The sequence below is a fragment of the Tiliqua scincoides genome, chromosome 1 (assembly GCF_035046505.1).
Source record: "Tiliqua scincoides isolate rTilSci1 chromosome 1, rTilSci1.hap2, whole genome shotgun sequence".
Classification (NCBI taxonomy): Eukaryota; Metazoa; Chordata; class Lepidosauria; order Squamata; family Scincidae; genus Tiliqua; species Tiliqua scincoides.
The window spans coordinates 278,123,152-278,150,475 of record NC_089821.1 but is presented as its reverse complement, the minus strand read 5'-3'; the positions used below and the strand labels follow the sequence as shown (position 1 = coordinate 278,150,475).

General features: G+C 45.0%; 1 protein-coding gene across 2 annotated transcripts in view; it reads left to right on the top strand.

The window, feature by feature from the left end:
- MSRA (methionine sulfoxide reductase A) overlaps nucleotides 1-27,324 on the top strand; it is a 239,520-nt gene that overhangs the window by 165,215 nt on the left and 46,981 nt on the right. For both annotated transcript variants that reach the window (XM_066611958.1, XM_066611957.1), the window contains one exon: nucleotides 11,577-11,683. In XM_066611958.1, the coding sequence (XP_066468055.1) occupies nucleotides 11,577-11,683 (107 nt within the window). The remainder of the gene's footprint in view (nucleotides 1-11,576; nucleotides 11,684-27,324) is intronic.

Below are 27,324 nucleotides of genomic sequence, written 5' to 3'. Positions count from 1 at the left end.
GGGACCAAAGCATGGCAGACATAATGCTTGTATGATGTCATATCCCCCACACCTACAAGGAAAGCAGTGGGTCTAAGGTTGACGCTTTGGGGCAGTGGCTCTTCTCTCTTTCAACCTTTTTCTTCCTGCAGCATACCTTGTAGAACATGTTGTCATCGTTTTTGACAGTTTTTGAATGAATCAATAATGCTACAAAGACAAGACAGTTACCATGTGAACTGATGTAAGAAAGCAAAGAAACCAGAGGACTCTCCACTTTCTCTGAAGTCTCCAAGAGACAAACTGCTCACTGTTTCCTATCTCTTTTTCATTGAGCGCCTGGTTGTGGAGCCATGAGCCTGTTACACAAACAGGAAAAGAGTAAAACATTGAGGACCAGTGGGGAGGCAGGATATCAGATCTTTCTTTCTTTTGAATTCATATGTTGTTATTTTTCAGTTACAGACTGCTGTAACAGACTGCTGTTTGATTCTTAGGGGACTCCCCAGATTTGGGAGGTAATTTTCATTTGAAGGAAGTTTTCTCAATGAGAGTTCCTTCCATGTAGGCTCCCTAACTTTGAGTGGTGGTTGTGTGAGCTACCGTTTCCCTGCTCACTCCCAATTGGTGAAGCAGGGAGATAGTCATTGACTGCTAGGTGCTCCACCTGCCAGGCCCTTCTCCATTCCCTTACATATGTGAACAACCCTAGAATCTGAACCTAACGAATTCTGGAAACCTTCCTTCATTGTGCTTGGGTCTAGGCCAAAAAACTAGTTGTTCCATTCAGAAGAGAACACTAGTGGACACATTCAGTTCCTCCTCCTTGGATGAAGTATTGACAGACCTTTCACGAAGACCCCAAGTCAGACCAGGGTTCATCTTTCTTCACATAGTGATGCTTTTCTCTTACTTGAGAGTGGTAAATCAATCCGAAACTGCAGAAGATGGTGAAGAGAAACAAGAGCTGCTATAGCCCTGCAGCAAAGTCATGGTAGGGCATGTCCATCACAAGCACGAACATGATGCTACCTTGTAACTAAAGAGCAATTGTTTATTTTATTTGTGGGTTATATTTATGATCATGTATTATGTATGATGCCAATAAAGGTTGTTGGAGTTGGAATTAAAGAGCAAGAGCTGCTAAGGCAGTTTCTGGACCACACCTAGCTTATCCTTAGGGGAAAATCTCTGACGTTACAAAGAGCCTAATCCTGATTGGCTCAGGGGAACTTTGCGATGAAAATATAGCAGAGTTCACAATTAGGTAGGAGCGTCTTTGAAGGTTTCTGCTGTTTTGTGCTCCTGGACTAGTCAGCAGCTCTGTAGAGTGGAGCATAAGGTCACTGCCTCCCCTTCACCCTTCTGCAGCACCAATTGACCCAATTGTAAACCAAAAGGAGTGTGTTGTTGTTGTTGTAATCTTTATTGGCATATACATACATCAAAACAATGTACGAATAAAATTCAAAATTTATATAAGATCAGAAGATGTCCATAATCTATAAATGCATGTCGCACACAGGAAAAATCCAATAGTTAATAGTGCCCCAATAGAGATTTAATTAGCTGATCTCATAGAGGGCTAAGCTTCCAGTCTCATTTCCCGCGTACTTATGACTGTGGCGACAAAACAAGAGATGTTGATAAGAGTTTCTTCCTTCTCTGCTGACAAAAGTGCTTGTAGCATATCTGCCTCTGCCCATCTTCGGAAACGCGCTAGGATGGGCATAAGATGTTTGTGACGCTGTGTCTTATGCAAGGGACCAAAAGGAGTGTGAATTGAGAAACCAGCTGGCAGCTAAAAGGGTGTAGCAGCACTGGATTCTTTACCATCCAGTTTCTCTCATGAGTTGAATTTATGTCCTGAGTCACATGTTTCTATTTTGACCCCTTACTCTAGGGCAGCCATTTTCAACCCTTTTCAGCTCACGGCATACTGTCAAGGCACTAAAATTGTCAAGGCACACTCCTAGTTTTTTACTTACATTAAATTACTACATTACAATTAATTTTTAATTAATGTAATTAATACAATTAAATTACTACATGACAAAGGGCACAATCCTAACCAGGTCTACTGAGAAGTAAGTCCTATTTTGTTCAATGGGGCTTACTCTCAGGAAAGTGTGGTTAGGATTGCAGCCAAAGACTGGGGGGGGCATTGGGGGGGAATGTGCCTGTGGGACTTACTTCTGAGTAGGCATGCCTAGGATTGGGCTTTTGGTTGCACTCTTTTTTCTCAAATACATGAGCAGGCAATTGGCACTTCTCTCTCCTCCTCTCCCCCACCCACCCCCTCCCACAGGCACATTCCTCCCATCTCACAATTGCAGTTAGCAATTACCTCTCCTACTGTCCCTCCCCTCACTTGTCTGCACCTTCCAAAGATCCAGAATCACTTGCCTCACATTCTCCCCCCAATTGCCTTCTCCTGTATTTCAGAAAAAAGTGTGACCAAAAGCCCAATCCTAAACATGTTTACTCAGAATTAAGTCCCATTATAGTCAATGGAGCTTACTCCTAGGAAAGTGGGGCTAGGAGAGGAACCTGAGAGCCCAGCCCAGCTCAGGCATGTCTACTCAGAAGTAAGTTCCATTATAGTCAATGAGGCTTACTCCCAGGAAAGTGGAGCTAGGAGAGGAGTTTGAGAGCCCAGCCCAGGCATGTCTACTCAGAAGCAAGTCCCATTATAGTCAATGGGGCTTACTCCCAGGAAAGCGTGGATAGGATTGTGGCCCAGTACCCTTCCTCTGAAAGGCAAAGGCAAGGCAGGGAGGGTCGCTTTGGGGAGCTGCAGGCAACTGTGGCAAGGAGAAGGGACTTTCATGGACCCTCAGCTAGCCCATTCTTAGGCTGGTGGCCTCAGCAGACTCACTGGCTTCGTACCTGCTTGCCTGCCCGGGCTCCCTCATTCTTACTCACTCTGCCCAGACCTCCTCCAGGCTTCTCTCGCTGCACGCAGGGCAGACAAGCAGCATGCAGGGCAGACTTGATACCCAATCCTCGGCGTGTCTACTCAGAAGTAAGCCCCATAATGGTTCAACGGGGCTTACTCCCAGGTAAATGAGGATCCAGTTGCAGCCTTCCAGTTCAGCAGCAGGAGATGCAAAGCAGCTGAGGCTGCTCTGCTCCTTTTTTGCTGCTGCTGCTGCTGCTGCTGTTGCTGCTGCTGCGTGAGGGTCAAAGCAGTCGCTTCTCCCTGCCTGTGGCTGCTGCCTGCCTCCTCTGGCCTCGAGTCACACCTGAGGCTGCCTCAAGGCACACTAGTGTGCCGCACAGCGGTTGAAAAACACTGCTCTAGGGTATGATCAACACCAAGTTTCACAGGGACATGAGAAGTTATCTTCTCCTGGTCACACCATTAGCCCATCTTGCTCAGCACTGTCTATAGGTCCCATTCACACAGCCACTTTCACCCTGTGAGACCAGTGTGGTAACGTAACCTCATGATGGCATTACATTTGCAATGGAATGCGTGAATTGGGCCTGCGAACCTTTCCGAAAGAGCAGCTTGTAGCTGTGATACATTCATCACCCACTCTGCTCAAAAGGTCATTAAGCAATATTGTATCCAAGTGAATTGATATGGTAACAGATATGTAATGAAGTAGAAGTGGCACTCTTCAGTGCAAAGTCTTCTATTCATTATTTCCATTATTACAATACAATTTTTTAATGTCTCCAGAATGCAATTAAGTTCATTCTATTTTAGCAGCAACAAAATCCTTGAGGCTTCTAATGATTTTGCATTGGATATTAATCCCGACAACGTCAGGTGCAGTAGATGTTTTTACGTGGTACATGTAAGAGGAACCTGTAGCTCCTCAACAATGCAACCATTTTAATACAAACACACAATTGGCCAACATTGTTTGCCACCATCAGTTATCTAATTTGGGGTGAAGGTGGGAGCAGGGATGGAGTAGGAAGATGCAGTTCAGAGAATACATTATACACAAATTAACCTAACATGAATACATTAATCTAAGTCAGTGTTTCCCAAACTGTGGGTCAGGACCCATCAGTGGGTCACGATCGAATTTTTGTTGGGTCACAAAATGCTTTTGAAACATTAAAAAAAAACAACTTTGCAAGCTTTCTTGTCCCGTTTGTAGAAGAAAATTGTTAGCTGGGATGCAGACCTGTGATATGACGTAATCTTCAAACCCCCAAATTAAAACGTCACATTTTCTGATTTTCTCTAACAATTGGCATGCTGTAGATCAAATGTGAACCCAGTTTCAGCCTTTTGTCTGGCCTTGTTCCTGACTGCACATCTCACTCTCCAGTTCAGCCTTCTGAGTACCATGGAATGACTGTAAAGGTTTGAGGAAACAGCTCTTAAAATCCGTTTCTAGGGAGATTCTAGCAAATGTCTACACACTCATATATGTAAGGTCTCTAGCAGCCTCGGGAGCACATGACCTCGATTATGATTGATTAATGAAACAGGGCTACATATATTTTGCTGTCTTAAAAGGTAGACCTTATACTCAAATACCTTATACCCTTATTCCATTTGGGATGCTGAATCCATAAATAGCATCACCATGGCTTCCTCATGAAGAAGCTGCTTGAATCAGCATATAAGATGGCTATCCTCCCCCCAGCTGGAGCCAGTCAGGAAAAGCTGATGCCATTTTTGGATTCAGCACTCCAAAAATATCTTTGGCAACTAAAAAAAAATGTTTTTATAGGCCTGTGTAATTTATCAATTATTATTAATAAATAAAAATTTCCTTCCAGATCTATTTTGGTGGGGGTCTAGTGTAATGGTTCCCCAACTATAAGCTGTTGCTCTCCGGGGAGCTGCAGAAACCAATCGGGAGCCATGGACTAATAATAAAATAATAACAGTATTTATATACCGCTTTTCAACAAAAAAAATCCACTAAACTTACATCCACTAAAATTGAGTGTTAGGCGGGTTAGGACAGACAAAAGAAAATATTTCTTTACTCAGCGTGTGGTCGGTCTGTGGAACTCCTTGCCGCAGGATGTGGTGCTGGCGTCTAGCCTAGACGCTTTTAAAAGGGGATTGGACAAGTTTCTGGAGGAAAAATCCATTATGGGGTACAAGCCATGATGTGTATGTGCAACCTCCTGATTTTAGAAATGGGTTATGTCAGAATGCCAGATGCAGGGGAGGGCACCAGGATGAGGTCTCTTGTTATCTGGTGTGCTCCCTGGGGCATTTGGTGGGCCGCTGTGAGATACAGGAAGCTGGACTAGATGGGCCTATGGCCTGATCCAGTGGGGCTGTTCTTATGTTCTTAAAAAGTTCCCAAAGCAGTTTACAGAAAAAAAAAATCAAATAACTAATGGCTCCCTGTCCCAAAAGGGCTCACAATCTAAAAATATGCAACACCAGCAGACAGTCACTAGAAAAGACTGCTGGGGGGAGGTGGGCCAGTTACTCTTCCCCCTGCTGAATAAAAGAGGAGCACCCACTTGAAAAAGTGCCTCTTACCAGTTAGCAGGGGTAAATCCTTGCAAGAAACCCACCGCCCTATACCAAGGGTGTCAAACATAAGGCCCACGGGCCAAATGCGGCCCCCAGAAGCAATTTATCTGGCCCCCATCATAATTAGACCCTTCCAGCTTGCTAATTGGGCTCTCTCACATCTTGGAAATATGAAAAAGATGTGCACATTTTCTCTTCTGTCATCTGCAGCTAATGAGTTTATTGTCACATAGAAACTCATGGAAAATGATTATTTCTGGCCATCCACTACTAAATGATGTCACTTCCTGTGTGATGATGTCACTTCTGACCCTCAGCCGACACAATGAATGTTAACTTCGGCCCTCTGTATGAAACAAGTTTGACACCCCTGCCCTATACCATCTATAGGTTTGTAGCCCTAATGAGGAACCATGGCCAATTGCCTTGTAGGTCAAGGGAATGGCCAGTAAAAAACAATTTGGGAACCACTCACCTAGTGGGTCACATTTTTTTTTAAAAAAGTGGGTCTCTGTGCTAAAAATTTTGGGAAGCACTGATCTCAGTGTTGGAACATCCTGGATAAGCAGCCAAGTCAAGTCTGCCTCCCCATCTCTGTCAGAGTCTGCCAGCCCTCATTCGGGATCTTTTACTTATCCGTCTCCCCACATGCTGCCTTTGCTGTCTTCCTGGCTCAGCCATGTTCCTGGGTATTGGGGAATGAGATGTAATGCACCCTGCAGTCAAGTGATTGCCTTTGCTCTTTCACCTGGCACAGTGGCCCATTCAGACCTAGAAGACAATTGCAGCAAACATACTTGGGGCTCAATTCTATACCAGAGCAGCACCGACAGTTCATGCGCTGCCCTGGCAATGGCTGTAACACACATGCTGTAAGGCACTTCGCAATGGCTGGGAAAGGGACAGTGCTGGCAGGGAGGTCAGCTCTGGGTCTGAGTAGCAGGAAGGCATTCTGGGGCAGGGGAGGACAAGGAGGAGTGAAACTGGGTGGGGGGAGGCTGGTTTGTTGGTCCCTGCAGGATATAGTTAGTGGTGGCAACTGTACCGTGGCACTGGCAACCAGCATAGGATTGGGTTGTTAGTTACCATTTTAGAGCTTGGTTAGATGCTCTGTTTGCCAAAGAAGTGGGCTGGCCCTCATGCCAGCTCATTAACATACCACGACCTTCTCATCTGAGTTTTCATTTCCCTTGGCAACTCTTAAGTCCTGTTCACAGAATCATTACAGTGAGTGATGAGATCAAGCCAGGGTGACACAGTACAAATGATTTCTGCTAAATAATCATATGATGAGCTGCTGGAAGGGAGTTTTATTCTTAACTCAGCAGATATTGATTGTGGGGAGAGGGAAATGTTCGATCGATATATCAGAAGGTAAGTGACAGCTGCAGAAAACTCTGTAAATCACAGATACATTTTTACAACCAAAGCAACAGCCTCAAGTTGCCCTTTCCAGTTTTACTGCAGTGTGCCAAAGAAAGTTGCAGATCAGGGTAATTTGTCTCTGTTGTCACTGGGATCCTTGGAGAATGGAGAACGAGTGAACGTGATTCCATTAGGTTTTTGTGCAAAAGAGTTTAGGAGTTTGGTAGATCTGTGACTCTCAAAACACCAGCTTAAGACACACTCTTAAGCTGAGATAAATAGAACCTTATGATTTTCTCAGGTAAAAAACCACAGGCAGAATTTTTCACCATGATGTTAACACTATTGCAAATTTCATTTTGGCTTCTGTGCACTGCAAAATCTAGCAAAGTCTGATAGATTTTGGTGGCTGTGGACAGCTTCTCATATCTTGTGTATCCAAATATCTATGCTCTACTGGAAGTACATAGAGTGAACATAAGAACAGCCCCACTGGATCAGGCCATAGGCCCATCTAGTCCAGCTTCCTGTATCTCACAGCGGCCCACCAAATGCCCCAGGGAGCACACCAGATAACAAGAGACCTCATCCTGGTGCCCTCCCTTGCATCTGGCATTCTGGCATTTCTAAAATCAGGAGGTTGCGCATACACATCATGGCTTGTACCCCGTAATGGATTTTTCCTCCAGAAACTTGTCCAAACTTTTAAAGGCGTCCAGGCTAGATGTCATCACCACATCCTGTTGCAAGGAGTTCCACAGACCAACCGCACGCTGAGTAAAGAAATATTTTCATTTGTCTGTTCGAACTCTCCTAGCACTCAATTTTAGTGGATGTCCCCTGGTTCTGGTGTTATGTGAGAGTGTAAAGAGCATCTCCCTATCCACTCTGTCCATCCCCTGCATAATTTTGTATGTCTCAATCATGTCCCCCCTCAGGAGTCTCTTTTGTAGGCTGAAGAGGCCAAACGCCATAACCTTTCCTCATAAGGAAGGTGCCCCAGCCCTGTAATCATCTTAGTCGCTCTCTTTTGCACCTTTTCTATTTCCACTATGTCTTTTTTGAGATGCGGTGACCAGAACTGGACACAATACTCCAGGTGTGGCCTTACCATAGATTTGTACAACGGCATTATAATATTAGCCGTTTTGTTCTCAATACCCTTCCTAATGATCCCAAGCATAGAATTGGCCTTCTTCACTGCCGCCGCACATTGGGTCGACACTTTCATCGACCTGTCCACCACCACCCCAAGATCTCTCTCCTGATCTGTCACAGACAGCTCCGAACCCATCAGCCTATATCTAAAGTTTTGATATATCTTAAGTTTTGAAGAAACAGTTTTTCTGTTTGTTTTTTTTCTGATGCCATTGCAGCTCTTCTGAACCAGAGGCAATTCTGGTTGCATATATTGGCATCAGTGTTCTGGAAGCCCCTGATCCAGTCTGACATATGGCAGATCCATTGCCAGATCCATTGCTAAAGTGGAATTTGGCTGTACCTTTTCTTCTCATTCCTCACCTCTGTTGTCTAAGATCTTTCCATATCTCAGCTTCTCTTTAAGCAAAATCATGTGTGCCTTCCATTTTAAATCTAATCTCAAATGTGTGGTTTGATCATGCATGGCTTTTAAAAAGTGTAATCTCAAAAAAGACATAGTGGAAATGGAAAAGGTGCAAAAGGGAGCGACTAAGATGATTACGGGGCTGGGGCACCTTCCTTCTGAGGAAAGGCTACGGCGTTTGGGCCTCTTCAGCCTAGAAAAGAGGCGCCTGAGGGGGGTCATGATTGAGACATACAAAATTATGCAGGGGATGGACAGAGTGGATAGGGAGATGCTCTTTACACTCTCACATAACACCAGAACCAGGGGACATCCACTAAAATGGAGTGTTGGGAGAGTTAGAACAGACAAAAGAAAATATTTCTTTACTCAGCATGTGGTTGGTCTGTGGAACTCCTTGCCACAGGATGTGGTGATGGTGTCTGGCCTGGATGCCTTTAAAAGGGGATTGGACATGTTTCTGGACGAAAAATCCATTACGGGTTACAAGCCGTGATGTACATGTGCAACCTCCTGATTTTAGAAATGGGCTATGTCAGAATGTCAGATGCAAGGAAGGGCACCAGAATGAGGTTATCTGGTGTGCTCCCTGGGGCATTTGGTGGGCCGCTGTGAGATATAGGAAGCTAAACTAGTTGGGCCTATGGCTTGATCCAGTGGGGCTGTTCTTATGTTCTTAATAGTATCAACAGGATAGTGTTGATTTTAGATTTTCTGAATGCCAGATGCAAGGGAGTGGCAACAGGATATGTGTTTCTTGTTTTCTTGAGTGCTCCCTGAGGCATCTGGTGGACCAATGTGAGATACAGGAAGCTGGACTAGAATGACCCTTGGCCTGATCCAATAGGGCTCTTCTGATGTTCTCATGACACATATAAGGTGAAGTACCCCCTCCTGCTGTGCCATGATCCTAATGAAAATCTTGCCCCTGAAGTAACTATTAACACCAGGAAGGAAGTTCCCATTAGCACCATCATTAGGGGAAAAGGGGTGAGTTGGGGCACACAGTTGGCACCATGGGTTTTTTAAAAGGCACAGCTGGCAACATAGCGCTTACATAACCTCACAGGATGACAGAACGCCCCTCTTTTTGAGGTCCGGCATCAGGCAGTGCAGCGATACATCATTTGCTTTCATAGAAGTCCAAACTCTTGTGTCAGTTGCATGCACATTTGTGATGCAGCCCAGTATGTATTTAGCTCAGCAGAACTGCAAAAAATGCATGACCTGGCTTGTGGTGATATGCTTAGTGGCACTTGTAGGGGAGGCAAGTCTATCTTGCTGTACTTCATGTAAGCAAATTTTCATTATTCCCCATTATTCCAGGTGTGGGGGATTGTGCTGCAATGGTCACCAAAGAGCCATTTGGGTGGTAAGAGTGGTTCCATGGCCACTCCCAGCCTTCTGTTCTGCACATAAATGACCTGGAGACAGGGCTGAGCAGTGAAGTGGCTAAGTTTGCAGACGACACCAAACTTTTCCGAGTGGTGAAGACCAGAAGTGATTGTGAGGAGCTCCAGAAGGATCTCTCCAGACTGGCAGAATGGGCAGCAAAATGGCAGATGCGCTTCAATGTCAGTAAGTGTAAAGTCATGCACATTGGGGCAAAAAATCAAAATTTTAGATATAGGCTGATGGGTTCTGAGCTGTCTGTGACAGATCAGGAGAGAGATCTTGGGGTGGTGGTGGACAGGTCGATGAAAGTGTCGACCCAATGTGCGGCGGCAGTGAAGAAGGCCAATTCTATGCTTGGGATCATTAGGAAGGGTATTGAGAACAAAACGGCTAATATTATAATGCCGTTGTACAAATCGATGGTAAGGCCACACCTGGAGTATTGTGTCCAGTTCTGGTCGCCGCATCTCAAAAAAGACATAGTGGAAATGGAAAAGGTGCAAAAGAGAGCGACTAAGCTGATTACGGGGCTGGGGCACCTTCCTTATGAGGAAAGGCTACGGCGTTTGGGCCTCTTCAGCCTAGAAAAGAGACGCTTGAGGGGGGACATGATTGAGACATACAAAATTATGCAGGGAATGGACAGAGTGGATAGGGAGATGCTCTTTACACTCTCACATAATACCAGAACCAGGGGACATCCACTAAAATTGAGTGTTGGGCGGGTTAGGACAGACAAAAGAAAATATTTCTTTACTCAGCGCGTGGTCAGTCTGTGGAACTCCTTGCCACAGGATGTGGTGCTGGCGTCTAGCCTAGACGCCTTTAAAAGGGGATTGGACGAGTTTCTGGAGGAAAAATCCATTATGGGGTACAAGCCATGATGTGTATGCGCAACCTCCTGATTTTAGGAATGGGTTAAGTCAGAATGCCAGATGTAGGGGAGAGCACAAGGACGAGGTCTCTTGTTATCTGGTGTGCTCCCTGGGGCATTTGGTGGGCCGCTGTGAGATACAGGAAGCTGGACTAGATGGGCCTATGGCCTGATCCAGTGGGGCTGTTCTTATGTTCTTATGTTCTTATGTACAGCACCTTGGTTGCTCTTAAGTAGCATAGGAGCATCAAACTTGTGTAGCTGCCTTGGTGCACCCCATCATGTTGGCAACATCACACCATACATTGCACAGGTGAAGAGTTGTTCTTCTCACTATAAGGGGAACCCTCTGTCCACCTGCAGTCTGTTTTTCACACAGCAGAAACGGCCCATGATCCTTTGTGTTCTATTACAATGAGCCAGCACAGGTCCCTTTTTCTTTTTAAAATAGATCAGATCACAGGAAAATCTTGCCAGCTTCTGCAAGGGTACAGAAACACCTCTGCAGAGAAGCTTTATTTGAAGGAGAGATGTTAAGAACCTCCTCCCAATTTGATTGTGAGGGTGGTTTTTGTGATGTCAAATCAATATTTTATGAGCCTCTTGATTTCAATAAATTAAACTAAGGTGTACATAATGCAATCACTCATTTGGCTTTTCTTAATGCCTTCCAGCTGTATTTGGCTGCTGGTGATGTCACCAAACCACAGCATGCATTTAGTTTTCCCCACTTCATCTCTTTAAGCAAGAGCGAAAAGCACTTGACAAGAAAATGACAACTGTGCGTGCACATATAAAAAACCCGCTTTTCTAAATGTATAGGAGGAGGGAGCTAAAATTAGATTGATTGATTAAATCCACACTCTGTGGGCATTCAGACAGGAGACATGTAACCAACCCACCCTTTTTTTCCTGTTTTTTTTTAATCTTAGGGATGCGGCAGGGGAATGATGTCGGCACACAGTATCGATCTGCAATCTACACACTCTCCCCAGAACAGATGGAAGCTTCCTTGAGATCTAAAGAAGATTACCAAAAGGTAATGTTGGGTGGATCTCACAGTTAGGGCTCCTCCTGTCTTTCTCTAGTATCCAGGCTTAACAGAAGCCATCATCACATTTTTTTAGTCATCAGCCTGTACATTGCTGAAATATTTTCAGGTTTCAAGTGCCAGCGAGACTCCCAAAAGACTACATGCCTGAGAGGTTTCCTGCCTTGCTATTAGCTTCGGTGCATTTACATCAGAGATCCTTCTGATCCCCATACACATTTTTTTTTTCATGGTGGAAAGAGAATTCATCACCCTGAACTGTGAGTGACATGCTGATGCTGTTTTTCTGGAGCAACCAAGGTTCAGGGGGAAAAAAGGAATCTCAGTGTTCCCCATACCCCATGTTGAAAGGAATAACCAAGACATACACTCTGAACCAGCAGCTTCAACAGTGGGCTCAGCTCTGTGCCAGAAGGAACTGTCCCATTCCCATCACAATCAAATAATACTCTGCACCTGAGTTTTACGTGAATGGATCAGACCCAGAATGGATGGAGTGCTATGTGCTCAACTTGAGTCTTGTGGAACTTTGTGTCATGAATGTCAAGTCTTTCCTTGAATGGTAGGGAGATGGTTCCAACTTTGCAGCTAGCTTGAAATAACTGGTGCAGGGTAATTCCTTGGCATGGGAAAGTCTGTAGTACTATGTTTCTTGGGGCAATACTGTGCCTGCTCGCAAGTCTAGTTTTTATTTGTCTTCTTTTGAAAGCATAATTTTGCTGGAAACAGACTCCTGTCTGACCACTCCTAAGTGACATTTCTGTGTACCTTTGAACAGAGTCAAGCTTATTTGCAAAAGTCATATTGCCATGAGATTTTTAGAGGAATTTATAAGGCCAGAATGAGTCATTATGGAAGATGTTTCCCCTTCCCTTTGGTAATGTAAAATGGGGGCTGTGACGTGAGCATATATGGGTTCTCCCTTTCCTGAATGTGGCAGCAAATGAGGTGGAATGGGGAGTGAGTGTACTGCAGTGTGCTGATATAGCATGCTTTATATCAAGTCCCGATCCTAACAAAGTTTTGTGAATTGTAAAGACGTATTATTCTCAGACCCACACCAGCAAAATGGCTGGTGTAGATCCAAAGAGACGCACTGAGGTAGCAGAGGCTATCTCGAAGGTCAGAGTGAAAGTCACTTTACTTCAAGGAGACCTCCTGGGACTGCCCCCCCCCGGATGTAATCCATTGGTGTGGCTGCATAGGCAGGGTAGAGTTAGTAAGGGCTGGGCAAGGGGATTTATTTAGGATAAGGTGAAATGGAGGAGGAGGAAACACATGTTTTTGGTAGCAGCTGTGTATTTTCCAAGATAGCTGGGTCTGATTTCAGTGGCCAAGATTAAGCCAGTATGGACAAGTACTTTATATTTTAGTACTTGTGTTAAGTTGTTGATTTTATTTGGTTTTGTCTTGTGATTTGCCCTAAGTTCCCAAAGTGCTACAAGAGTAATTATGATCCATACATAAACTGGGAGGCATATGTGGTGGACATGTGAAAAAGCAAAGAAATATTGGAAAATGATACATAAAGTGTTGCAAGAGATATTGCATTGTGTATTACCATTCAAACCAGAAATATTCCTCCTAAATGTGACATCAGAAATTAAAGATCAACGTAAGAAACACCTTATTGTAAATATTGTTACAGCGGCAAGAATATTGTTTGCGCAAAAATGGAAATCTATAGATGTACCAACTAAAGAAGATTTAATAGATAAAATCTATGAAGTAGCAGAAATGGAAGTTTTAAGAGAAAGAATGAAAGAGAGATTTAGATAGAGTAAGAAAATATTGGAAGTTTTTTAATGATTGGGTAGATAAATCTAGTTAGATAAAATTGGGTGTTTCATAAAAATTAATTTTTCTATATTGATAAATATGTGAACCTTTGTATTGATGGTTATTGTGGTTTTTTTGTTTTTTGTTTTTGCGTTAGCTGAATGATATATGTTGGAATCTGGGGCCAACCCTTATGTGTAACCTGTGTTGTACCCTACCCAAAGTTAAGCCTATTTCCTTTCCTGTATCTGTAATGAATGAATAAAATATATTTTAAAAAAAATTAACTGGGAGGGAGGGAGAGAGAGAGGCTTGGCTTGGCATAGTTTACTACCCATGGACTGTGAAGGGTTAAGCAAATGGAACTTGCAAATTTCAAAGCAGAAGACTTTCTTCTTCTCGACCTCTGAAGCTGTGGGTTCAGTGTCAGCAACTCCCCCCCTGGTGTGCTCAGCCTGGAGCTGGCAGTCTTGTCACCACCTGTCTGTTTTGGGCTGCCAACCTGCATAGAGAAGTACCGGCATGTGACTGACTGACATGACCATTAGACCAGGCAAGCACCAGCTCTCTGGTAGAAGTGGCAACTTGTTTTCTGTGGATTTGTCTTTTTCACCCTTGCCTTTGCTTTTCACTCACCTTCTCAACCTCCCTGACATGCTAGCTTTCCATGAACAGGATTTTTTTTTTCCCTTTTGCATGCAAATGAAAATTTGGGACATTTGATTCTCAGCATAGCCGAAGTGGCATATTCCCAGGATGGTTGTTGTCCTTTGCATAATTTGACTTAGATGAGGACATTTGAAGAGATTTGATGAAAAGAACAGGTGAGGTGTGCTATGCACACTACTCAGATTCATTCTCAGTATCTTATTTCAGATGTTGCTCCTTTGTTTCCTCTCATGACTATATCCTTTCCTGCATCTTGCTTACCCACAAATTTCTCCCTCACTGATATTCTTGAATTTGAGTTCCTGTCCTATGTATTTTGTAACATTGTCTCTGTTTATCTCTGAGAAGTTGGAGAAGTGGTTCTCTGCACATTCATGGCATCTATCCATTCCATCCATTGTGGTTTTTACCCTTTGCATTTACTGGGTTCCATAGACATATGCTAAATAACCTCTTTGATTTCTCTGTGTTTGGAGGGCACTTGACCTGTCTTCTATAGCTCAGCTGAGACCTAGTAGAGAATTGCAATGAGTCCATTCAAACTAGCAAGCAAGTCCCTTAGGAACAATGTCCCAGGGTGGGTCAAATAACCCTCACTGACCCTGTAAAGGCTTCCAGGAGCAGGCATGCTCCTTGGTCTAAGCCATATGGAGGCTCCGCTCTTACTACTTCTGGTGCTGGCTACAAACTCCCTTTGCCTTACCATCAACTTAGGGCACAATCCCAACCCCTTCTGTCAGTGCTTTCCAGAACTGACATAAGGGCAATGCAGCTCTGAGGTAAGGGAACAAACATTCCCTTACTTTGAGGAGGCCTCAGTGAGTGACACCCAACTGCAGGATGCAGCACATGTCCTATTGGTACCGCTATGCCAGTGCTGGAAAGCACTGACATAAGGGGTTAGGATTGCGCCCTAAAGCAACTAAGGACAGGAACAGTGTCTTGACAAGCTGTCCCAAGTTTTGAGAACTAGGGGCCTGATCCACAAGACTGTGCAGTCCTGCAGGGTCCTGTGTGCACTCAGCCCCATTAATCTAGATTAGGTAAGTCTAGGAATAATGGGCTCTAGAGACCATATGGCCCAGTCTGCCAGGCTCTTTCTCGCAACATTGCAGAGACTGGGAAGAAACATTGCAGGCCCTCAGCACCCTGTTCCCTGGCAGGATACTGTTAGGCAACTGCTCCAGTCAGGAGGTGCATGACAGTTGGACAGTGCCACCCAGACTTCCACCCTGAGGGATGGAAATGGTGGGCCTGGTCTAAGCTACCTCAACTGGGTCTGCCACGGGGCTGGATGTGATCATGCCAACAATGTTTATGGCTTGCACCTTATAGCTCTGGACCTTTGCGCTCTGTGCTCCAAGCACATGGGACAAGTATGCCACAGCATTAATCTTCTGCTGATGCTTAGGTTAATCCAAAACCAAATGGCCCATTTGTGTGTCTGCATAAGTGTCAGGTGGCACCTGCCCTATTTCTATGTTGGTGTAATAAATTGTTTAATTATATCTTGTGTGATCATTTCCACCACCTCCCCCACTTGTTATTATATCTTCCAAAAGTGCAAATTGGTGTTAAGCATCAACTGCCATAGTAAATAAATATCCACATTATTCAATGACATTTTATTACAGCAAAGGGGATAAAGCTGCAGTAATTGACTTGCCTGTTGTAAGATGTGAAAATTCAGAATTATGACTGAGGGAGGACCCGGTTTATTTCATTGCCCTCTGGTGGCCTTGGGACATGTCTGCAGCACAGTTAAATAGAGCAGTTCACACTTTTGGTATGGCAGGGCAGAGAATTTTTGCATTGCCTTTAGGTGGCTGTTTCTCCACATTGGGACATTGTGTGGATGGCTGTTTGCATTGGGTGGCTGTTTCTCCACATTGGGACATTGGGACCAGCTGGTCCACATTGGGACCAGCTGGGAAACGTTACACGGACCATGTTAATATAGAAAAAAGAAACTAGGTTGGTTGTGTTCTCTTTCCTGCATTTGTATCATGAAGCAGTTATATCTCTGTGTTGCAAGATCCACACATAACCCTCCCATAAGCAACTATGTATTTGGAGCAAAGGCAGGGCCAAGGCTCCTTATAGAACAAGAACTCGGAACCCAGAACAGGGCAAAACCACACAAGACAGTTAATCCAAGGTATCTTGACAGACAGTCAGTCAGAAATCTAAAGACAAGCAAAGCTCAGTTCCAAAAAAGCCGTCCAAAGATAAGCAAGCAAGAGCAGGCAGGATCAGAGCGTGGCTGATACAGGTGACCAGCTTGCCAGCAGCCCTTTTTCTTTCCTTTTTTAATGTATATACTGCCAGGAAGTTGGAAATCAGAGAAAGTATGACTGGATCCGGGTACACAACCTATGGGACGCAACCCGGGTACGCAACCTATGGGAGCACTGACACTCTATACACTTTCTCCTTGGCAGCTCCCAGCACCAAATCACAAGTCACTTTTTAACCCCTGCCGCTCTTACAAAGAACCCTGGAGGCTCAGTATTGGTAGCTCTTTCAGCAAAACCTCAGTTATAAGATGGATTTGCACATGTTTCTGCAGTGCGCAGACTCAGAAAATGTTTATATGCTGCAGTGACACACCCATCACAATACCTGAAGTTCTATGGATTTGTATATTAGTTTAAAAAAAAACCTTTCACCCACCCCTTGTCACAATTGGTTATACAAGCAGAGCCCACACATCACGATGGCTCCCTGAACACATCTTACTGTCTATAATACATCTCTGTTCATTACCTGTAAAGGTTGTGGTTCTATTGGAAAACATAAGAAGTTTACTGAGAATAAAAAGCATTTCTATGCTTTCCAAAGCCACCCCTGATTAGCTCTGTTCACACAACCAGCCAAAGGCTACTGAGTGGATGAAGTTGGGAAAACTATCACTGCAGTTCTGCTCTTCACTTTCTGTACATTTATGATACCCAGCTGGTCATTTGAACAGGGCTATTGTCTATTTGGTACAAGTAATTAGTCAGTGGGAGAAGATTTTAATCAGTGAGGCTGAGACTGAAGGGCACCCCTGGAAGCCATTTTGATTCTGGTGCATTAACCGTAATGAAAAAGAAAGTATCAAACCATGAGTGGTTATATTTTGTGTATTCTTCTTTCTTCAGTGTCCTTAAAAAAAAAAGCACTTAAATTTGATATAATAACAAATTTGTTAAAAAAAACATTTTGATAATATGCCTTTTATTTATAATTAATTGATCAATAGTTAACTAAAAGTAAGATTATAGATTATCTTGAATTATCTTTAATCATTGGGAACCCCTCAGAAAAATCTTTCTGGGTTTTTAATCAGTGAAGATGCCGAATGCTTTCAGCTTCAAATATTTTCGTTGATACCAGAATTAGCCAGCCCTTCATGGAAAATGAAGGCTCTTTGAGGCCCTGTGATGACTGCTTTTATGAATTTTATTTAACGTTTTTGATTGGTGCTGCCACACCCCTGGGTCATTGGTGGAGGAGCCCTTGAGTGGTGGGGCGCCCGATGCAGCAGGGCCCAGGTTAGTCAACCCAGTATTTCCCCTTTGAGGGTGGTCAAGCCAGGAAGTGCCTCAGACTACAGCCAGAGGAGGGGGTTCACATCAGCCCAAGTCCTCCTCCCAGGCTGCTGGGATTGGGTTCTGGCTCCTTGGTGTGCAGCCCACACTATGACCACACACCTCACCATCATCTAGCCCTCTCATCATCACAGGCCATTTCCTTTTGTAGAGGCTTGGCCCCTGCACCCTGTTTTGCCCCTCCCCTCTATTCTGGGTTAAGAGGGACATGGTCCCTGGCCTTCCCCTGTATATTTTTCAGGGAAGGCGACTGCACGCACCCCACCCCCGGGTGTGCAGAGGTGATCCTGGGGCTCCTCTTGCTCCTGCTGCCTCCTCCCGCATCCCAAGGGCAGCTGGATAGTCATCCTGCCCAGTGGGGGCTTCCCCATGGCCATGGCAGGGCATCCCTGGTGCCCATCTGTGATGTGGTGGCACTGGCCTCAGAGACGCCGGGACCTCCCGGCAGTCGCTGCACCCCAGTGTTCGCATGCTGCAGCAGGCCAAGGAGGCTGTTGCTTCCCCTCGCCAGGAGCGGCGGCTTGTGACGGGGCACGCAGCAGCTGCAGAAGCTGCCCCACTGTCGGCTAATGCACCTGGTCGGCTGGCAGTGGAGCCTGCACCCGCTATTGCGGGTGCCGGTGGGAGGGTCTTCCTGTTGGGGCCTGCCAAGGTGGCCCCCCGCCACTTGCCTGCTCCCACTCCAAAGGTGAGATAAATCGGGGGCTGTGGGCAGGGACCAGTCCTGACACGCATGTTTTATTGCTAACTGCTTTGTTTTTTATATTGACTGTTTTTATTGTTGCTTTTATAGTTTTTATCTGTATTTTATCATTTTTGTACTATGTATTTTATGTACTGCCTGTTGTTAGCCAGGTGCCCTTTGGGGAGAAAGGCGAGTTGCAAACTCAATCAATCAATCAATCAATCAATCAATCAATCAATCAATCAATCAATCAATCAGGTGAGCATTTGCATGCAGCTAAAGGTGATAGACAGCATAGAGGGTATGAGCTGGCATTGTACTGGATCACTTGTTTAGTTCAGTTCTAACTAAATTCCCACACAGCGATGCAACAGTGCTGGCACAGGCTACACTGCATCCCACAGTGTTTTGGCTGCTACAGTTCTCCTCAGGATAAAGGGATATACGTCCCCTTGTCCCAGGGTACACTCCAGCAGTCATAATGGATCAACACAGACCTGCACCAGCGATTCTGCTGGAGCAGGTCTAAGTTGATCTGTGCAAGTGGATCAGGTCTGGGAAGGGGGTTACAGCACATGCCAGTGCCTCTGATCCCTCCTGGACCTGATCTGCCCACCCCTGCCCTCATTGCCACCCCTGTCCCCACCAATCTGAGTCACAACCCAAAAAGTACGTTCCAAAATGAAGTGCCCTGGTGCAAGTGAAACTTCACTTGCAGGTGTTCTGTCTGGATTAGACAGCAATGGTTAGCATTTGTGGAGTTCAGATAAATTCTGGTGATCTCATTTGAGCCATAATAATTCCAGTAGGAATGTGTTTTAAAATTGAAACAGGAACTCCACTTGCATAAATGATACTGGATGATAACTGGGGAGGTAATTCCAAAACGCAGCTGCATTTAAGAACCATTTCATGCCTTAGAATTCCTGTGGCATGGATGTGGGATTCACATGTACAACTTTTTCACAAAATGCTGGAAAGAAAAGCAACACTTTCCTAAAAAGCAAGCTGACTTTTTTTAGCAGCTCAGGGTTGCAGATGAGTTCAAGCAAAATCTTGCCATTTGCTTTGTAAAGGGTTTTTTTTTTTCAAGCCCCGTTGTAAAAACAGTGACATAAAACAGCTTTAATGGGGAATTGAAGAAAGCCAGAAATGAAACAGCTTTGCACTTTGAGAGTAACTCGCTCCCTCTGGTGGGAATGTTGAATTCCGAGGGCAAAGTGCTTTGTCGCCCTCCTCCTTCCTCTTCTCCTTGCTGCTTCTCCCCCTCCCCCACCCTTCCTTCCAACACATTCATCTTCCTTTACGTGACACATTAAATGTGCTGTGGCGCTGCAGTGTGGTTGCCATGGTAGCCAACCCAGGGAACGTGCCCATTGGTTGCATCCTTGGTAGGAGGAAGAAAAGGCCTGCCATGTCAGGGGTCACGGTGCGCAGGGTGCCTGCCTGCCATTGTTTCTGATCAACTCTTAGCCTGGGATGCGTTAACAGGCAGTGTCAAAGAAGGTAGCATCCAGGAGGTCTCTTGAATTGCCAGCTGCCTACCCCACTTGGGTCATGCCACTTAGAATACCCCCTGTGCTTCTCCTGTCAATGTCGTTCACTTGACCCTCAAGGATGGAAGTTGCAAGGGACAATCTGCAAGTGGGAAGTGTGAGCAACAGCAGACCACAAGCTCCATCCTACCTTGTTTCCTTTTCAACTGCCGGGGATTCAGGTGCGGTTGTCCTTGGGGGCCTTTACTCCTGCCAGTTCAAACAGCAGAAATGCAGATGACAGGCCTCAGATATTCTAATTAACTTCCATTTACAGCACAGCTGTCATCAGAACTGTTATGAAAATTGAACAACTGAGAGGGACATTCTGCACCTGGACCAGATTTAATTTTAAACTCCGTTCTCCTTTGCTCTGATCTCTCCCTCCCTCTCCCCTGCATTCTGACAGTGGTTCATTTGTAAAATAAATAGTTCAGACTCCTCAATGCTATGCTCTCATTCCCAGCATCCAGGCAACCAAGGATCTGAGATTTTTCCAGATTTTTCTGGCTGTGGCTGCTGAGTGGTGAAGTAAGAGCACCATGCACATGACCAGAAGCATGGTTACAATCCACAACTGTCCAAATGGCTCTAAGGAAGTTAGAAATCCTCACCTCAATTTTTATTGAATTGCTTGGTTCAGGGATAGTCGAGGTCTTTAGTCTGGGTTCTCTCTGGCTAAGATGCTTAGGAGCTGGTGACCTCACTTTCCATCCATGATGACAAAAAATGTTGACATGCTGTCTCTTGAGCAGCTGAGCCCCTGCTTAAATTAAGCCTTGCACACATTCTGAACTATACATTACCATCAGTTCTCCAGCTTCAGACAAGGTCAACTTGGAGATGTTGCCAGTGATTGAACCTGAGATCTTCTGCATGTAAAGCAGTTGCTCTTCCACTGAGCGACAGCCCTGTGTCTCATGGGGCAATTGTTCATACTTTGATGACATTAACAAGACTATGACTGTTGAAACATCTCTGTCCCAAAAAGAACAGCAAGGCCCACTTCCTCGCACATTGCAACTGCAACATGTATCTTGCTGTAAAGTGATAAAAGTGAATGAGACCTTTGCAAAGGTCGGTAGCTTAGTACTGAGGCTTAAAGAAACGTCTTGCTTTGTGTCCATATACATTTATCAGATTTTTGTCTTCTTCATTTTTCCTTTTTGGGTTTTATTAAATCAGATGTGAAAAGTGTTGGGGCAAAACCTTTCAAATCAAATTGTTTTTTAAAAGATGAACAGGAATTTTTTTCTTCCTTTCTAGCAAGCTAAATAATTTGAAGGGGAAAGGTGAATAGAAAAATCTGGCTTTCTTTCCAGCGGAAGTGCATGTGATTTTAAAAGACTGTGTTTGGTCAATCTTTTCAAACTTTCCAGGGAAATGCAGTTTCCCTCAACACCAGGGCTTACTCTAGGACTAGGTACTGGCAGACTCTGTGTAGAGACTAGAGATGGACCTTTTTGCAGTCATTGCCAATATTTTCACCTCTTTCCACTGTGATAATTGCTCATTGACACCAGCTCTCTGTTTCCTGGCCCTCAACCAGTTCCTAATCCAGGGCAGATCCTCTCATGGATTAAGAACTGGTTGAGGACCAGGAAACAGAGAGTGGGTGTCAATGGGCAATTTTCACAGTGGGGAGAGGTGAAAAGCGGTGTGCCTCAAGGATCTGTCCTGGGACCGATCCTTTTGAACCTGTTCATAACTGACCTGGTGGCAGGGCTAAGCAGCAAGGTGGCCAACTTTGCGAATGACACTAAACTTTTCCAAGTGGTAAAGACCAGAAGGGATTGTGAAGAGCTCCAGGAGGATCTCACTAAACTGGGAGAATGGGTAGCAAAATGGCAGATGCTTTTCAATGCAAGTAAGTGTAAAGTAATGCACATTGGGGCAAAAAACCAAAACTTCACATATAGGCTAATGGAGGCGCACTGGCACATGGAGGCTGCATCCAGTCTCTGAGGCGGTTTGCAGGGCGAGCCTTATGTCGGCTGAGCTCGGCCGATGCAAGGCTCTGGGGTTGGCAGGGAGGAGGCAGAAGGGAGGCGTTCTGGGGCGGGGAGGAGGATGGGCAGAGGGCAGCCCTGGGGGCGGGCGGGGAGCGGGAGGTGCGAGGCGAGGCTGGGATCCGGCTGTTATGCCAAATCCCAACCCCTGTTTCCAAGCAGCACAGAGCGACTTCAAGCCTGTGCTCCTGAGATGGCGCAAGTCCAAGGAAACCATAGGAACTGCAGTGGCCTACACGGGGGTAAGGGGAAAAAGTTTCCCCTTACCTTTGACTGAGTTCAACGCATGTCTCCTGTCTTGCCTGTTCCAGTGCAAGTTAGGATTGCGCCCTATTATTATAATGCCATTGTACAAATTGATGATAAGGCCACACCTAGAGTATTGCATCCAGTTCTGGTTGCCACATCTCAAACAGGAGGTAGTGGAAATGGAAAAGGTGCAGAAGAGAGTGATCGAAATGATTACTGGACTGGTCATCTCCCTTATGATGAAAGGCTACAGCGTTTGGGGCTCTTCAGTCTAAAAAAGCATCTGAGGGGGACATGATTGGGCTATACAATATTATGCAGGGCAGTGTTTCTCAAACTGTGGGTCGGGACCCACTAGGTGGGTCACGAGCCAATTTAGGTGGGTCCCTATTCATTTCAATATTTTATTTTTAATATATTAGACTTGATGCTACCATGGTATGTGACTGCATTTTGGGAAATGTTACAGACCTGTACTTTTAACAAGCTATTATGTATAATCTTTTAACAATGATAGTCAATGGGATTTACTCCTGGGTAAGTGTGGGTAGAATTGCAGCCTAGGATTGTTAAAATTTTTCCTGCTTGATGATGTCACTTCCGGTCATGATATCACTTATGGTGGGTCCTGACAGATTCTCATTCTAAAAAGTGGGTCCCAGTGCTAAATGTGTGAGAACCACTAATGCAGGGAATGGATAAAGTTGATAGGGGGATGTTCTTTTCTATCTCACACAACACCAGAACCTGGGGACATCCACTAAAATTGAGTGTTGGGAAGACAAAGAAAATACTTCTTTACCCAGTGTGTAATTGAGTGTTGGGAGGACAGACAAAAGAAAATACTTCTTTACCCAGCATGTAATTAGTCTGTGGAACTCCTTGCTACTGGATCCACATCAACTGGATGTGGTGATGGCATCTGGCCTGGATGCCTTTAAGAGGGGATTGGACAAATTTCTGGAAGAAGAGTTCATCACAGGTTACAAGCCATGATAGGTATGTGCGACCCCCTGATTTTAGAGGTAGGCTAACTCAGAATGCCTGATGTGAGGGAGGGCACCAGAACACAGGTCTCCTGTTGTCTTGTGTGCTCCCTAAGGCATCTGGTGAGCCACTGTGAGATACAAGAAGCTAAACTAGATGGAATTTTTGCCTGATCCATCTGGGCTTTTTTATGTTCTTGTGTTCATAATATACATACAATAAATATTTATTAATAAGAAGATACATGGACTGTTCTCAGCAAGTTAGTGGACAAAATCTTTGTCCCCAAGATCCACACCAATTTTGCAGATCCCTCAAACAATTCAACCTTTCTGGTTTGAAAAAACACATGTGATTTCATCTGCAGTGTTTTCCTCTTCACCATACACATTTATGCCTGTCAAGATCAACAAATCCATCCTCAGCCTCTCTACAATTCAATCTCTCTTTTACTCAGAGATCAACTGATTCTGAGGAACTTTTAGCTCCATCTTATCTGACTTTGTTTCTATTGGATTGTTTAGTTTAATGAGGCTCTCTCTGGACTGACAAACGATGAGAGTTCTGCTTCCATTTCCCTGGAGTGCATGGTAAGTGATAAGGGCTATATTAACCATTAGTCTGAGTGGGCTACAGAATAGGTGCTCCAGCTAAATGGAGACCCAGCTGTAATGTAATTATCAGAGGGCACCTCAGTGTGCAGACTGGGCCTGCTCGTGGCAGCCACCTTTTTGTCCTGGCCTTTTTCAGCTGTTGGTGAATTGGGGAACCTCATTTGTTGTGAGCAGAACCACCATTTTCTGCCACTATGCAACTTTCAGTAAGAGTGTCTGCACTGGCACATTTCTGCTTCTGCTGATTGAGTCCCATGATTACACATTAGTTAAAAATAGGTGAGATAAGGGAGAAGCAGTGCATGTGTACTTTAGTGCTTGGGGTCCTTAACCAGAGATGCTGATGACTGAACCTGGGGGCCTTGTGCATGGAAAGCAAATGGGCTGCCACTGAACTTTAGGGAATCTTTTTCATATCAACTTATCTGCATCAACACATCTGCCAGAGAAACACCAGCACTTCTTTTGCATCACACACTGAACTGAACTGCAGCTTTTCTGTTCTGTGTGGTCTCATCGCTGTATGGCTATCACAGATGCAGAAGGAGAAACCACGTTCTTGGCACTGCAGAGGGAGAAGGAACATGCTGTTTTGGAACAGCAACTTCTAATAAACTGCTGTTACTCAGTGTCTGGACCTTTCAGCTAGGTCAAACTGAATGCACACACAAATGCATAACTAAAAAGATACGCTTCCAACTGCCTCTTCTTTCCCCCTCAAAAGAATCACAGAGAGGTTAACACTTTCCCCCTGAACATTGCTCCCCAAAGTCGTTCTCTGCTGCTGAAACAGCTGTTTGCACACTAAAAGAATCCAGCAATATCTACCCTCTTCTCCAGATCTGACAGACTACAGCTGCTGACCTGTTTTCTTCTCCCCTTATATTTCTACTGAGTTTTTCTAAAAAGCTAATCATAGATAGAATAAGAATTTTAGAAGACTCAGTTTCTCTGCTCATGCAATTCTTGGTTGGTCTGCTTTTTAATATTAATGATTTATAAAGACTGCTGCTGTTAGTAGTGGATGCAGGCCCACACACAAAGTTGGGGGGGGGGGCTCCCTTTTTTTCTGGATGTACAAATATTAAATAAACTCCATTAGTAGATAAAAATGAAATTGTAATTGAATTTCCTCTCCAGGATTATTTTCATTCCAAAGAACTATGGAATGGTTGCCTTTTATGCCCAAAAATATTTGTAGCCCTTTGTCTACTGAAGTGTGTCTGAATAAAAAGCAATAAGCTTGCTCATTAGCAAAGAATGCCAAAACCCTCCTTCAACAGATGGTTTGTTGTTATTTTTCCAATTCTTCGCAATAATCATTTTTGGCAGCTAACAACAGATTCCCAACAAGCTTTTTGGTGTTATTTTTTTTAAACACACTTCCTTGTGCCACTAAAGAGAACAATGTGGCTTAAACACAAGTTCATCTCCTGTTGTTTTTGGAATGCTAGTTAACACTACCAGTGATTTCTTGCTGAACATTACACCTCTGTACTATCTGTAGAATACCTGCATCTTCTGATGAAATCCCTGTATAGGTGTGTTCCTGTATCCATGGAGGGGGGTTCCATTCCGGAACCCCCCACCAATACCTGAATCTGTGGATACGAAGGGACGCATACCTCCATCCTCCAGAGGCGAGGGGAGCTCCACTCCCTTTGCCTCTGGAGGATTTTCTGTGGCCTATGCTGGACTCAGATGTCTGTCCACAGCCTCTACTCAGACTGAGCCTTAGAAGTGGGAAAACAGCACTTCTGTTTTTTTTTTCATGAAACCAGAAGTGACATTTTAATGCCTTATAAGGCATTAGGAGGCCCAGCAAAGCCCTTGAGGCCTATGTGAATTCACGGACATGGGATCCAAAGATATGGACCCCCCCCCCCCCAATATTATTTTTTAATTCTCACAGAGTCTCCTGCATTCTCCTGGATTCCATTTCACATATTCAAGGAAGTCAAGTACATGTTTCAAAGACCCGTGATAAACCCAGTTGTGGTTCAAGTGCAACTGTATTGCAGATGCTAACACCCCACCTACTTACTTAGGAGTAGCTTCCATTTGTCCATCAAGGGAAAAGGCCTTGGAACATTTCCCCAAAAATGCTTGGGCCTGGGCTTCACTGAGTGTCCTGCGGAAGGAGTCCCACCATTGGATCCTTGATGGTGCTAATTAAGGCCTGCTGCAGATGTGCAGTTATTCCACGCGAAAATTTATCTGTGAACACATTCATGAGTTTCAGCTCTCGTAGCATCTGCAACTGCACATGTGCTCCAATCAGGGTTTTTTTTTTGTGGAGAATGGCATGATAAACCCTCCTACAGCACTGTCAGGTATTTTTCAGAAGGCTTCCTGTGTCTGCAGGTATCCCAGCAGCACTTACAGGCTGAAAGGGGTGGGAGCTTCCCCTGAGGGTTTGCCCTTCTGAGGGCAGTCAACTCCCAGGTTCTGTCCTGCTTATGACAGCAGGAATTGCCGTTCTGTTTGCTTACTGCATTTGTTTCCTACATCAGCATGCAATACTGATTTGCTGCTGTGGGAGTAAGCCTGCAGCCACTCCTTGGGGCTTGCTTCTGATTTTAGATATGGACTATGTCAGAATGCCAGATGCAAGGGAGGGTACCAGGATGTTTGTGTTTGTGTTGGCAACCTTCAGTCTTGAAAGACTATGGTATCGCGCTCTGAATGGTGGTTCTGGAACAGCGTCTAGTGTGGCTGAAAAGGCTGATTCGGGAGTGACAATCCCTTCCACACCGGGAGCAAGTGCAGTCTGTCCCTGGTCTGTCTCCCTGTCTATGGGCCTTCCTTCTTTGCCTCTTAGCCTCAGACTGTTGGCCAAGTGTCTCTTCAAACTGGGTCTGTTTTCTGTTGCATGGTGCAGAGTTGTCGATCTGCTTGTTGGTTTTCACCCTAACCCCACGCACCCCATGAGGTTAACGGACTGTGGCGAGGCAACACCTTACTGGCTGGGGATTGCCCAGCTTAAGGTGGGCGGTAGCTGCCCAATGAGATGCAATGATCTCTCCCACCGTCGGAAGCAGCCCCTGGCGTCATGCTCTACGCCAATTGAGCAAAGGCTTATAACCGGTAAACTGCTGCTTCCCGTGTTATGCCGACACCGTATGGCGAAGTTGGAGTGTCCTCTCCAGTGCGAGAAGCCTGGGCAAAGAAGGTATGGAGGATAGGCTGTTACCCATGCAGCAAATCCCCCCTCTCCACATCGCTGGAATGGTCCAATGGAAAGGCAGAAGCCAATACGGTTGGTTCCAGCGGCGTCACAGGAGTTGCCAGAGCGTGTACCCTCTTGTTATCTGTTGTGCTCCCTGGGGCATTTGGTGGGCCGCTGTGAGATACAGGAAGCTGGACTAGATGGGCCTATGGCCTGATCCAGTGGGGCTGTTTTTATGTTCTTATGAACAAGTGGGCATAGGGTTGTGCCCCAGAGCTTGTTCTTATTTGTACTCCCCTAGCTAGCCCAGGGATGATGTGATTTTGGGCCCAATCTTAAC